The sequence below is a fragment of the Neomonachus schauinslandi genome, chromosome 15 (assembly GCF_002201575.2).
Source record: "Neomonachus schauinslandi chromosome 15, ASM220157v2, whole genome shotgun sequence".
Classification (NCBI taxonomy): Eukaryota; Metazoa; Chordata; class Mammalia; order Carnivora; family Phocidae; genus Neomonachus; species Neomonachus schauinslandi.
The window spans coordinates 40,454,935-40,468,216 of NC_058417.1; the positions used below are offsets into that span (position 1 = coordinate 40,454,935).

Consider the following 13,282-nt stretch of genomic DNA (forward strand, 5'->3'; position numbering starts at 1 on the left):
GTGGTGGGATGGGGGGGTGTCAACTCTTGGCCAGGTAAAACAGGAGGTGGCAGGTTCTTTGAGGAGCTCTGTCCCTGGCTCATCCGGGATATGGGTGTGGTCAAACTAGAGAAGAATATGTTTTGTAGTTGGGGTCTACTTTCCTAGAATGGAGGGCACCATAACCTAGAAGAACAAAGTTAGGGCCAAGTGCAGACACCTGTGAGTTTTGTCTGTAAGCTTTGCTGGGGCTGGGGATGGACTTTGAATGTATTCAATTTTTTTTTAGGAGTAAATTTATTTATTTTGAGCACATGAGCGGGGAGGGGGCAGAGGGAGAAGGAGAGAGAGAAGCTCAAGCAGACTCCCTGCTGAACCCCATGTGGGGCCAGATCTCACAATCCTGAGATCATGACCTGAGCCAAAATCAAGAGTCAGAGGCTTAAACGACTGAGCCACCCAGGCCTCCGGATTCCTTTCAACTTATGTATTTGGTTTCTAGGTTTTCCCTAGAGGAGGGTGGCAGTGCCTGGTACAAAATAAAACTCCAAATAAAAATATCTGTTGGACAGTTGCCTGGATGGAGGACAGCGAATTACATGTGAAAGCTCTTCAGGTACAACAGTACCTGAAGGCGCTTGTGAAGGGCAGCGGGTCACAGCCCGGGCTTTTGATGACACGGGTCACGCGCTCCCACACCACGTGCGGTCAGGAGACACCCTCGGGGCTGGGGTCTGGGACCCGGAAGCGCGGTCTTCCCAGAGCGGGCTGGCGCACCACCTTCTGTGCCACGTGGTCTGAGGCCCGCAGCTGATTGGACGCGGGCCGTCCCGCCCCCTAGTCAAGGCGCAATTGATGCTCCGCGGGGCCCCGGCCAGCCCGAGACCGCAGGAACATGGAGGCAGCCGCTGTGGCGGCGGTCCTGGGCTTCCTGCTCCTGGCCGCCGCGGGCGGCTCGGCCGGGGACGAGGCCCGGGAGGCAGCGGCCGTGCGGGCGCTGCTGGCCCGGTTGCTGGGGCCCGGACCGGCGGCCGCCTTCTCGGTGTCGGTGGAGCGCGCCCTGGCGGCCGAGTCCGGCCTGGACACCTATCGCTTGAGCGGCGGCGGCGCCGGGGCGCGGGTACGGGTGCTCGGCTCCACCGGCGTGGCCGCCGCCGCGGGACTGCACCGCTACCTGCGCGACTTCTGCGGCTGCCACGTGGCCTGGTCGGGCTCTCAGCTGCGCCTGCCGGAGCCGCTGCCCGCCGTGCAGGAGGAGCTGACCGAGGCCACGCCCAACAGGTACGGGGCGCGCCGAGTCCCACGCCGCTCGCGGCCGCCTGCACCTGCCTGCCGCCTCCCGCCCCCGGGCGCCCGCCTCGCAGAGTCCCGGCCCCGCCCCGCGCCAGCCAGTGCGCCGGGACTGATGGGGCGCTGGGCTTAGGGTCGCTCTGCCTCCAAAAGCCGGGTGTCCTTGAATAAGTCAGCCTCTCAGAGCCTCAGCTGGGTCACTGAAAAATGGAAATAATGACATCTATCGCGCAGTGTTGGTCGTGAGGATTTGCACCGTGACGGGCGTAGACTTTGTGGTGCGTAATTAGGGACCAGAAAATGCTATTCCTTTCCTTCCACCTTCTCTTGGAAGATGCCCACCAAGGAATGACACTCATCCCCTCACAGCCTCGGTTCTGGCGCGTGTCCCACCGCAGGGAGGTGGTGTGTTCACACACCTGTCTCCACATTGGCTGTGGGGAGAGGGACCCCCCCCTTTCCAGGACAGGGACCTATGTTGCCATAGAGCGCTTAACCACTGTGCAGAAGGGGTCTCTCGAAGAGTTGACTGGAAATGCAGTGTGCTCTCCCAAATACCTGCCTGGTACAGCCGGGGGGCACCTCAGAAGCTCCCATATTGATGCAGACAGGCGGACGCCCCGTATGGGAGGCCCTCAGGCCCCTCATAAGCAGGTTCTTGGCTTTTTGGGAGAAAGATTCAAGAGCAAGCTGCTTAGAGAAGGGAGAAAGATTCATTAAGTCTAGAAGTAAGAAAGGTGCTATTTCACAAAGTAGCCATCTCTCCCAGATGAGGAAGAGGACACCCCTTTGCCTCTAACGAAGGGTTTTTTATAAGTTTTTCAGATTAGCTATCCGTATAGGGAGAGGCTTACTTTTTAACTTTGGGTGTTTTAAAGATTTTATTTATTTATTTATTTATTTATTTGAGAGAGTGAATGAGCAGGAGCAGGGGGAGGGGCAGAGGGAGAAGCAGACTCCCCGCTGAGCAGGGAGTGCAATGCAGGGACTCCATCCCAGGACCCTGAGATTATGACCTGAGCCAAAGACCGACGCTTAACTGACTGAGCCACGCTGGCGCCCCTAAACTTTGGGTTTAATCTTTACTTTGGGTGGTTAATTTTTCCATTGTGTTAGGGTTGTGATTGGGTTGTGGAATTACCCATGGGGAGCAATTTTAAGAATGTCCAACCCTTGTGGCTTTTACTGCTGGAGGAAGTGGGGTCTTGTAGTTTTCCATGAGTGGGATCTTGTGACTCTTTTTATGACCTGCTGACTTTTAGGTTAAGGGTCAGTCTAAAACCAGAATGGCTTTATTTTGGCCGCCTTGTCTCCCTAGCCTCTCTTCCCTCCTGCCTCAGTACTGAGTCTCAGCGCCACCTGGGATGGGTCCTGGAGTGAAGCAGTAAAGGGGCCACAAACCCTCCCCTCTGGGCTAGATCTGGGGAGGGGGGGTTGTTCCGGGGCAAGGGACCCTCAGAGGTTGGGGGACGTCCCCTCTGCCCCCAGGGACATGCTGCAGCTCATGACCCCACCCGCAGGTACCGCTATTACCAGAATGTGTGCACGCACAGCTACTCCTTCGTGTGGTGGGACTGGGCCCGCTGGGAGTGGGAGCTGGACTGGATGGCACTGAATGGCATCAACCTGGCACTAGCCTGGAGTGGCCAGGAGGCCATCTGGCAGCGGGTGCGTTTCCCCCCACCCCGCCCCATGTTCCTGTCTCCCCACAGCTCAGGGTCTGACACACAGAATAAAGACTTCAGAAGTGTTTGTGGTGTGCATGATGGCCCCAGCTCTCTGGAAACAGGCTTCCATTGCTGAGCTGAACACAGAGGAGCACTTCCTGGGGGCTGGACCCCAGCACCCCACTAGAAACGCTAAGGAGTTGGGCTCCCCTCTCTCCCACCCCCACAGCTTGGTCAGGCTGCTGCTTCCATGGATTCTGTCTCATCCTCTTCATCCTTATTCATGGCTCCAGTGCAGGCTCTTGCCCCCTCTCCTTGAAGGACTCCCCCCCACACACACACCCACACCCACCCAAGAGCCTTTGAACAGGACTCCTGGCTCCTAAGTTCCACCAGTGTCCTTTCTGAGATGCAGATCTGGTGGAGACCTGCTGCTTTCAACACTCAGGAGCTCCTCTCAGTTTCAGGCTTTGCCCTGCCTGGGCCCTTCCATGCCTGGGCCCTGAGGGTTCTTGCTGCTGGGGGCTGGGTGGGGGGTTGCTCTTTAGTCTCCCTGCAGAGCTGGCCTCACCCCTCATTCTAGGTGACCTTGTTCCGTGAGGCCTTCTAAGGCCCCTTTCCCGTTTGGGGGAGAGCCCCTTTGTGCCTCCCCTCACCCTTGCAGCAGAGCTGACTGATTAGTAAACTCACCTGTTCACAGGTCTGTTTCTCCTGGACTGTGAGCTCCTGGCAAGGGTCACGTTTTGTCTTAGTAACTCTAGGGCTCAGCACAGAGAAGAGATGAATAAATGTTGAGTGAATGAATTAATGAACGGGGATGAATGTATTTATATGTATTTATGTGTGGGGATCACCCTCCTCCTCAGGTGTACCTGGCCTTGGGCCTGACCCAGTCAGAGATCGATGAGTACTTCACAGGCCCCGCCTTCCTGGCTTGGGGGCGCATGGGCAACCTGCACACCTGGGGTGGCCCCCTGCCCCGCTCCTGGCACCTCAAACAGCTTTACCTACAGGTAAAAGGACGGGGAAGGAAAGGGGGCAGGATTGGACAGTGCTACATAGTCCTGGGTCAAGGAGGGTGGTATTTGGCTAGCCTCGGGGCTCTTAACTAGGCCTTGGGGACTCTGTGTGCCCCGGCAGCCCGGGGGGGGGGGGGGGGGGTGAGGGCCTCCCACCTTAGGGCCACGCCCACCACCTCCCCCTCCACTCTGCCCCCCTCCCCCAGCATCGGATCCTGGACCGCATGCGCTCCTTCGGCATGATCCCGGTGTTGCCTGCCTTTGCAGGGCACGTCCCCAAGGCTCTCACCAGGTAACGTTCCCCTCCTTCCCTCCATCTTGGCTCAGAGAGGGAATTTATTTTTCCCTGCAAGACATGATTTAAAGAAAAACTGAAGTTCTGGATGGAGGCCTGGGCTTGATTGCTGGCCTTCCTCTCCTGTGGCTGGGAAAATTCTTCAAGGCCCAGCTGAGACCTCCCCTCCTTCGGGTAGCCTTGCTGGGGCCCCCAGCCTTGGTTAGCACCTCCTTCATGCCCATGAGCACCTGCTTCGCACCACTGTCACAGGGCTTGCCAGGGCTCAGAGCAGAGGCGGCACTGGGCCACATCTTGAAAAATGAGTGTTGCTTGTTTCAGCCGGTGGGAGGGGGAGAGAGCAGAAGCTTTACAGATAAGGTGAAACTCAAAGGATGTTGAGGAGTAACCAGCTACAGAAGCAGAGAGGGAGGAGGAAAGGACTCCAGCCACAGGGGGCACAGTCTCTGCAAAGGCACGGAGGCACGAGAGAGTGGGATGAGTTCCGGAAACTGCAGATAAGCCAGTGAGGCTGGTGGTGAATACTGTGTCAGCCTCCAGTAAATGTTTGGATTGCCGCCTCCTCCCCTGCTAGGGTGTTCCCTCAGGTCAATGTCACCCAGCTGGGCAGCTGGGGACACTTCAACTGCTCCTACTCCTGCTCCTTCCTCCTGGCTCCGGAAGACCCTCTATTCCCTATCATTGGGAGCCTCTTCCTGCGGGAGCTGACCAAAGAGTTTGGCACGGATCACATCTATGGGGCCGACACTTTCAACGAGATGCAGCCCCCCTCCTCGGAGCCCTCCTACCTTGCGGCAGCCACAGCCTCTGTCTACCAGGCCATGATCACAGGTTTGGTGCCAGGGGGAGCTGGGAAGGGGAGCCTCCCTTCACCCTCGGGGACATGGGTGCGGCAGAGGTCAGTGGGGTGGGAAGAGACAGCACCTGACAGTTGACCAAGCACTTGTACACACACACCCTCTCACTTAACCACACTGCGGTTCGGAGGTGAGCTCTGGAGCCAGACAGCCTGCTCAGACCCTGGCCTGTGTGACTTGTAACAAGTTACCTCCCACCCAGTGCCTCAGTTGCTTCATCTGTAAAATGGGGCTACTGGGGCTACCTCATAAGCAGAATGAGGCCTGGCCCAGAGGAAAGTGCCATTAAGTGCTGGCTATTGCAAGTATTTCATTTGGCCTCTGCCTCCGAGCCGAGGGAGGTAATGCGGGCCAGAGGTTAGGGGATGTGTTCAAAGCTGGTGGGTGCCCTTCCTGGTGCTCAAGGAATCCAGTGCTCCTTCCTGTCAGTTACAGGGGAGGGGCAGAGAGGGGTCAGGTCAGCAGTGGCTGGGTGGGGAGGCCTCCATGTCAGCCAGGAAGGGAACCCACTTGGGTCCAGGACCCGCGGCCTCAGCCTCGTCCCAGAGCCTGTCAGGTCTGCATATTCTCCTGAATCAGAACGACCTGGGCTTGGGCCCAGGGATCTGTTTTTTGGGTTTTTTAAAATTTTATTTATTTATTTGACAGAGAGAGAGTGAGTGAGAGCAGGAACACAAGCAGGGGGAGTGGGAGAGGGAGAAGCAGGCTTCCTGCGGAGTGGGGAGCACGATGCGGGGCTCGATCCCAGGACCCTGGGACTGAGCTACCCAGGCGCCCCCCCACGGATCTGTTTTAAGCAGCCTTCTGGGTAATTTTGATGCTTCATAAAGCTTGCCCACACTGCCCTAGAGCCCCCAGCTGGGAGGAGGAGGCGGCGATGGGAAGGGGGTGTGTGATGCAGTGCCCTGTGGGTTGGGGGTTACAGAGGAAGGAGCGGTCTGTGATTAGAGTCATTTAACTTCTCTGGACCCCCGTTTCCTCATCTGTAGAGTGGGGTGAACGTTCCCCTGCCCTCTCTCATCAGTCCGCTTCTCTGTCTCCCTACCCCTGCGCCAACCACAGTGGACCCTGACGCCGTGTGGCTGCTCCAAGGCTGGCTCTTCCAGCACCAGCCCCAGTTCTGGGGGCCGGCCCAGGTGAGAGCCGTGCTGGGGGCGGTGCCCCGTGGCCGCCTCTTGGTTCTGGACCTGTTTGCTGAGAGCCAGCCCATGTACGTCCGAACGGCCTCCTTCCACGGCCAGCCCTTTATCTGGTGCATGCTGCATAACTTTGGGGGCAACCACGGCCTGTTCGGGGCCCTGGAGGCCGTGAACCGGGGCCCTGCAGCGGCCCGCCTCTTCCCCAATTCCACTATGGCGGGCACGGGCATGGCCCCTGAGGGCATTGGCCAGAACGAAGTGGTCTATGCCCTCATGGCCGAGCTGGGCTGGCGGAAGGACCCGGTGGCCGATTTGGAGGCCTGGGTGACCGGCTTTGCGACCCGTCGGTATGGAGTCGCCCACAAGGGTACAGAGGCCGCATGGAGGCTGCTTCTCAGGAGTGTCTACAACTGCTCCGGGGAGGCCTGTAGCGGGCACAATCGCAGCCCTCTGGTCAGGAGGCCATCCCTGCGGATGGTCACCACTGTCTGGTACAACCGCTCCGATGTGTTCGAGGCCTGGCGCTTGCTGCTGACGGCCGCTCCCGCCCTGGCCGCAAGCCCCGCCTTCCGCTACGACCTGCTGGACGTCACTCGCCAGGCGGCCCAGGAGCTGGTGAGCCTCCACTACGGGGAGGTCAGGACCGCCTACCTCAACAAGGAGCTGGTTCCCCTGCTCAGGGCGGCAGGCACCCTGGTCTACGAGCTTCTGCCTGCGCTGGACACAGTGCTGGCGAGTGACCGCCGCTTCCTGCTGGGCGGCTGGCTGGAGCAGGCCCGGGCGGCCGCCATCAGCGAGGCCGAGGCCCGTGTCTATGAGCTGAACAGCCGCTACCAGCTGACACTGTGGGGGCCCGAGGGCAACATCCTGGACTACGCCAACAAGCAGCTGGCGGGGCTGGTGGCTGACTACTACACCCCGCGCTGGGAGCTCTTCGTGGACATGCTGGTCACGAGCCTGGTCCAAGGCATTCCCTTCCAACAGCACCAGTTTGACGAGAACGCCTTCTGGCTGGAGCAGACCTTTGTCTTCGGCACACGGAGGTATCCCAGCCAGCCCCAAGGTGACACTGTGGACCTGGTCAAGAAGCTCTTCCTCAAATATTACCCGCGGTTGGTGGCTGGCTCCTTGTGACAGATGAACCACCCCTGGGTGGTGTGCTTCCCAAATTCCAGGCCTGGGCAAAGGAACTCAAGACCTGCCAGAGGATCAGGCATGGGAAACTGGGAGGGAGGTGAGCCGCCCTCCTCCACCACCCCAAATTTGGGATCAAAGTACTATTTTAATACAACTTAATAAACTGGTGAATCACCTGGGCCTATCTGTCAGACTGTCACTACCATGATGCCTGGGAGGACTCGGGGCTATAGGATGGACACTGGGGTGAGGCTCTTTCTCCCTGCCCCCTTGCTTTGGCCTCCCCATTTCTGATACTAACACCCGACCTTGGAACTGGGAATGCCCTGCCAAAACGTTTACTTTCACACCCTCAGCAGCAAACTTTGGAACCTATAATTGTCCCAGTGGGGCAGAGGCACACCCAGGGAAGATGTGCCCAGGGCACTTAGTGCCCACATGAGAGCCCACATCTCCTGGTTGCAAAGCTTTGCCCGGCTTCTGACCAGCCACTGAAGAAGGGGTATTCCAAGCATCTCTGCCTTGACCAGCAGCAGGATGGGGAGAGTAGGCCCCAGACCCGAAGGAGGGCTCAGCCTTGAGATTAGGCTGAAGACACAACAAGGGGTGGGGACCGGGCAGGGGCGGAGCAGAGCAGGTGGTAATCTAGCTCAGAGACCCGAGCCTTGCACTCCCCACACTCCTCTCCCCATGGACCGCACCGTGGTGCTCATCACTGGCTGCTCCTCTGGCATTGGCCTGCACCTGGCCCTGCGTCTGGCATCCGACCCCTCGCGGAGCTTCAAAGGTATATGAGGGGCTGGGATGGAGAGAAAGGAGCAGCCCAGATCCAAGGGGACCCAGGTAGGGGTAAGCAGGGAATTCAGATCCTCGTCTTCTTCTGGAACCTCCAGTGTATGCCACGCTGCGGGACCTGAGGGCGCAGGGCCCGCTGTGGGAGGCGGCCCGGGCCCGAGGGTGCCCTCCTGGCTTCCTGGAGACATTGCAGCTGGACGTGAGGGACGCAGACTCTGTGGCCGCTGCCCGGGCACGCGTGACCGAGGGCCGCGTGGATGTGCTGGGTGAGCCTCCCCTCAACACGTGTGCAGGAGCCTTTCCGGCGCTGTGTCCAAACCAAAATGTCCCGAGGCCCAGGGACCTACTGGGTCCGAGGACAGAGAGGCAGGCAGGGCCCGACTTCTCTCCCCTCAGTGTGTAATGCGGGGCGGGGCCTGCTCGGGCCGCTGGAGGTGCATACGGCTGACGCCGTGGGGTCCGTGCTGGACGTGAACGTGGCGGGGACGGTGCGGACACTGCAGGCCTTCCTGCCCGACATGAAGCGCCGCCGCTCGGGACGCATACTGGTGACGGGGAGCATGGGCGGCTTGATGGGTGCGTGGAATGGGGCGGGGCCAGTGGGAGGGGCGGAGCCTGGTGGCAGTGCCACGGGCTGCAGTGGGCTCCTGGTGGAGACCCTCCCAGACGCGCATCCAAAGCCTCTTCTCCCCTCGAAGGGCTGCCGTTCAACGCCGTTTACTGCGCCAGCAAGTTCGCGATCGAAGGTCTATGCGAGAGTCTGGCGGTTCTGCTGCCGCCCTTCGGGGTCCAGTGAGTCACCGCTCCGCCCCCGGGACCCCTGACCCCTGACTTTGGGAACTCCAGCACCCTGTCCTGTTGGAGCCTCTCTCAGGCGTTCTCCCTGGCCCCTCCCCACTGCGGCTCACATTTACTGTGTGCCAGGGCACTTGCCACTCGTTACCGCACCTCTTCTGCCATCCAGCTGGGAAGCTCGGCCTGAAGAGGTTAGGTGACTGGCCCAAGGTCACACAGTAAGGGAGCCTGCCACGTTGGAATTCTGATGCAAATCCTCACACGCCCGAATGGCTGTGGGGAGGGGCGGGGGGGGGGGAGGCAGGGGTGCTTTTCGGGCAGTAAGCCGCTTTCCAAAGGCTCTGGTTACTCGGTGCCCGCCGCCGTCGCACAGACCCCCGTCCCTCCTGACCTGCCCGCCCTGCCCGCCTTGCCCTAACGGGCGGCGGGGCTGGGGTCCCGCCCGCTGGCTGCGCCCCCGCCCACTCGCCCCTCTGGCCCGCAGCGTGAGCCTCATCGAGTGCGGCCCGGTGCGCACCGCCTTTCTGGAGAAGCAGGAGGGCGTCCCGGGAGGGGCGCTGGACGGCGCGGACGCCGAGACCCGGGTCCTCTTCTCCCGCTACCAGCGCCATTTGGAGCGGATCTTCCGCGAGGCGGCGCAGGACCCGGAGGAGGTGACCGAGGTAGGCGCCGGGCGCGGCCCCGGGGCCAGGGACAGCGCGCGGGGGGTGGCGGCCAGCCCCCGGCCAGCGCGCCTCCCTCCGCCGCCGCAGGTCTTCCTCGCCGCGCTGCGCGCCCCGCGTCCCGCGCTGCGTTACTTCAGCACGGAGAGCTTCCTGCCCCTGGCGCACCTGCGCCTGGCCGACCCCAGCGGCTGCAGCTACGTCGCCGCCATGCACCGCGCGGTGTTCGCCGACGAGCCCGCGGAGGAGGAAACGGCCTCGGACCGCGGCGGCCCCGTGCTCTGCGCCCCTCCCGCCGCCGCCGCCCCGCAATAAAGTCTTGGCCCGCCGCTGTCTGCCGCTCTCTCCTTTGTGCCCCAGGGGCGCGCGGCTCCGGGGGACGGCGCCAGGCGGCCGGCTCACCGCACCTGTGCGACAAGTGGCGCGTGCAGCGGGTGGGTGACCTGGAAAGATCATGGTTAGCCCGGGTTATGCCTATGCGGAAACCGAGGCCCAGAAAGGGGAAGGAGCTAGTCCGCGGAAGGGCAGGGTGGAGAGTGGTCCCTGGAGTCCCACGGGGTGTCTGCAGCAGGAGTTAGGTGGACCTGGGAAGGGGGAGAGTAGGGGTATGACTTGACCCCCACTAGTCATGGGACCTCAGACAAGGGCCTTATCCTCTCTGAGCCTGTTTTTTTTTTTTTTTTTTTTAAGATTTTATTTATTTATTTTACAGAGAGTTAGCGAGAGCAGGAACACAAGCAGGAGGTGTGGGAGAGGGAGAAGCAGACCCCCCACTGAGCGGGGAGCCCGATGCGGGGCTCCATCCCAGGACCCTGGGATCATGACCTGAGCCAAAGGCAGATGATTAACGACTGAGCTACCCAGGCGCTGCTCTCAGTCTGTTTTCTTATCTGTAAAATGGGTATAAGACCTATGTCATGGAGTGTATGAAAGGATTAATTGAGGTAATGTCTGGAAGTGCTGGGATAGAGGTCTTACTATTTTATTTTTTTTAAGATTTTATTTATTTGACAGAGAGAGAGAGAGGACAAGCAGAGGGAGCGGCAGAGGGAGAGGGAGAAACAGGCTCCCCGCCAAGCAGGGAGCCTGATGTGGGGCTCCGTCCCAGGGCTCCAAGATCACGACCCCAGGCGAAGGCGGACACTGACTGAGCCACCCAGGTGCCCCTGGGATGGAGGCCTTAACAGCAGGCACCGCTATTATTACTACTACTGGGTGTGTCACTATTGTAATCGTGTTCCTGTGTGGAAGCCAGATGTGTAAAGAAGAAACAAAGCTAAGTGAGTCAAAAGGATACAGCTCCATCCTCCTCTGTTCCCCTGCCCTAGACAAAACTCAGCTGGAGGGATCCTCACCAGCCCAGAAGCTGCCACTCACCAGGAGGTTCAGCTGAGGCTCCAGGCCTGGTGGGTCGGCCCAATGGGCTGTCCTTCCTGAAGTCAGGGGAAGGCGCTGGAGCGGCAGGAGCCAGTGAAAGGGCCAATCTTCTAGGGTGCTGGAGGTGGAGTGGAGAATAGGTGGAGACTAGGCCCGGGGTTGCAGGCAGAAGGATAGGTGTGCCCAGGAGATGGGACTGGGGAAGGGACTAGGAGACGGGGAGGGAAATGACCATTTGGAGTGGCCAGGGGCCTGGCTGCTGGGGTTTTGTGTGTAATCTGAGGGGCGCGGGGAGGAGGCACCGCATCTTGGCACGCTGCTACCTCCAGGTAGTGGTCTGCTCTGGGCCGTTGGACTGCTGGCCGCTTCTGCTCCTGGGACAGGGGACCTCAGCCAGCTCATCCCTGCCTATCCCCCTGCCCTGCTGGCCCTGATGTTTCTGCTGTCCCTTCAGGATCCAGAAAGGCCACAGAAGTGGAAAGGGCCAACGTGGCATGAATCTCTGAGACATAGGCCCTGCTCTCAGAGCCCAGCTCCTGTCCCCCAAGCTGCTCTTGCACCCCTGTGTGAGCGTGTGTATGGATGTGTGTGTATGCGCGTGCTCACAAGGTCACCCCTGGGAGGTGGGGACACGATGAGAAAGGCAAAGTGTAATCCCTCCAAATTACATTCATGCTTTTTTTTTTAAGTAATCTCTACACCCAGTGTGGGTTTTGAACCCACAACCCCGAGATCAAGAGTCCCATGCTCCACCGACTGAGCCAGCCAGGCTCAGTTAGGTTGACCTGGGAAGGGGGAGAGTCAAACTCTTTTTTTTTTTTATTTGCGAGAGAGAGAATGAGAGACAGAGAGCATGAGAGGGAAGAGGGTCAGAGGGAGAAGCAGACTCCCCGCTGAGCAGGGAGCCCGATGCGGGACTTGATCCCAGGACTCCAGGATCATGACCTGAGCTGAAGGCAGTCGCCTAACCAACTGAGCCACCCAGGCGCCCGGGAGAGTCAAACTCTTAATAGTCTCATGCAGTCCCATGACTCTGAAAACCATTTATATGCCAATGAGCCCCAGCAAAGTCTCCAGTATCCCCAACTCCACTGTTTCCCACAAACTCCAGACATACATCTCCAACTCCCTACTCAACATCTCTTCTTGATTCCTAATAAACTTAATGTGTCCAAATGCCAAGTCCATTCCAGCCCTACCATTGCTCTCGCCCGCCTACCTTGCTTCGGTATTTGACAACTGCATTCTTCTTTCTCGCTCATCCCTCAACCAGTTCATCAGCAGGAACCTTCAACCTTCAAAGCAGATTCGGAAATCACCCTGCTCTATGCAGGCACCATCTCCTCATCTGGATTATTGCTGTAGTTTCCTAATTGGTTTCCCTGATGCCACCCCTGCCCACCAACAGTAAAATTTCCACAGAGCCCCCAGAATGACCTTTTAAAAATGAAAGTTATTTCATGTCTGTGCTTAAAACACCTCCTGTGGCTTTCTAAGTAAAATCCAAGGCTTTTCCCCAAGACCTCCAACACGTTCTTTGATCTGGCCCCCACCTCCTTTCTGACTTTACCTCTCACCACTTCCCATCATCTGATTCAGCCCTGCTGGCTTTCTGCCCCAGGACCTTTGAACTGGCTGTTCCTCTGTCCGGTTCACTTTCCCTAATCTCTGATTATTCTCTTCTTTGAGGTCTTTGCTGTTTCCCTGGACAACCTTATCTAAAATAGCATTCCCTTCCCTCCACTGTAGTCCCCTTACCTTGTTTTATTTTTCTTCATGGCACTTACCATCAATAGATGTGTTATAGATTTATTGACTTGCTGACTTTATTGTTATACATTTATAACTTTTACCACCCCATCCCAAGACACATGGGAATCTAAGCTCCAGGGGAGGCCCTTTGTTTTGTTCACTGGTTGATCCCTTGTACCTAGAATCATTCTTTTTTTTTTTTTTTTTTTTTTTTTTTTAAAGATTTTATTTATTTATTTGACAGAGAGAATGAGAAAGAGAGCACATGAGAGGGGGGAGGGTCTGAGGGAGAAGCAGACTCCCTGCTGAGCAGGGAGCCCGATGCGGGACTCGATCCTGGGACTCCAGGATCATGACCTGAGCCGAAGGCAGTCGCTTAACCAACTGAGCCACCCAGGCGCCCCCTAGAATCATTCTTGATCATGGGAGACACTAAATTCACATTTACTGAATAAAAATGAGTGTTGGTTCACAACCTGGGCAGTTCTCTGGGTGAAATCTGAAACTGGCCCCTGTAC

General features: G+C 58.5%; 2 protein-coding genes across 6 annotated transcripts; both read left to right on the forward strand.

Annotated features, from left to right (window-relative positions):
* The first annotated feature begins 816 nt into the window (after positions 1 to 816).
* Positions 817 to 7,569, forward strand: NAGLU (N-acetyl-alpha-glucosaminidase). Its single transcript, XM_021681687.2, has 6 exons — positions 817 to 1,260; positions 2,790 to 2,937; positions 3,803 to 3,949; positions 4,162 to 4,247; positions 4,825 to 5,081; positions 6,170 to 7,569. Exons 1-6 carry the CDS (start codon positions 875 to 877, stop codon positions 7,378 to 7,380), a joined length of 2,235 nt encoding a protein of 744 aa, XP_021537362.2. The 5' UTR covers positions 817 to 874; the 3' UTR covers positions 7,381 to 7,569.
* A 297-nt stretch (positions 7,570 to 7,866) lies between these two features.
* HSD17B1 (hydroxysteroid 17-beta dehydrogenase 1) lies at positions 7,867 to 9,962 on the forward strand. 5 transcript variants are annotated; one of them, XM_021681690.1, is made up of 6 exons: positions 7,867 to 8,170; positions 8,250 to 8,444; positions 8,575 to 8,754; positions 8,877 to 8,970; positions 9,458 to 9,635; positions 9,726 to 9,962. In XM_021681690.1, the coding sequence occupies exons 1-6, from the start codon at positions 7,921 to 7,923 to the stop codon at positions 9,948 to 9,950; spliced, it is 1,122 nt and encodes a 373-aa protein (XP_021537365.1). In that variant the 5' UTR covers positions 7,867 to 7,920; the 3' UTR covers positions 9,951 to 9,962. The 5 variants fall into 5 exon arrangements, with proteins under 5 accessions (XP_021537365.1, XP_021537366.1, XP_021537363.1 ...); XM_021681691.1 differs by having other exon boundaries at positions 8,277 to 8,444; XM_021681688.1 differs by having other exon boundaries at positions 9,458 to 9,962.
* Positions 9,963 to 13,282: the final 3,320 nt, after the last annotated feature.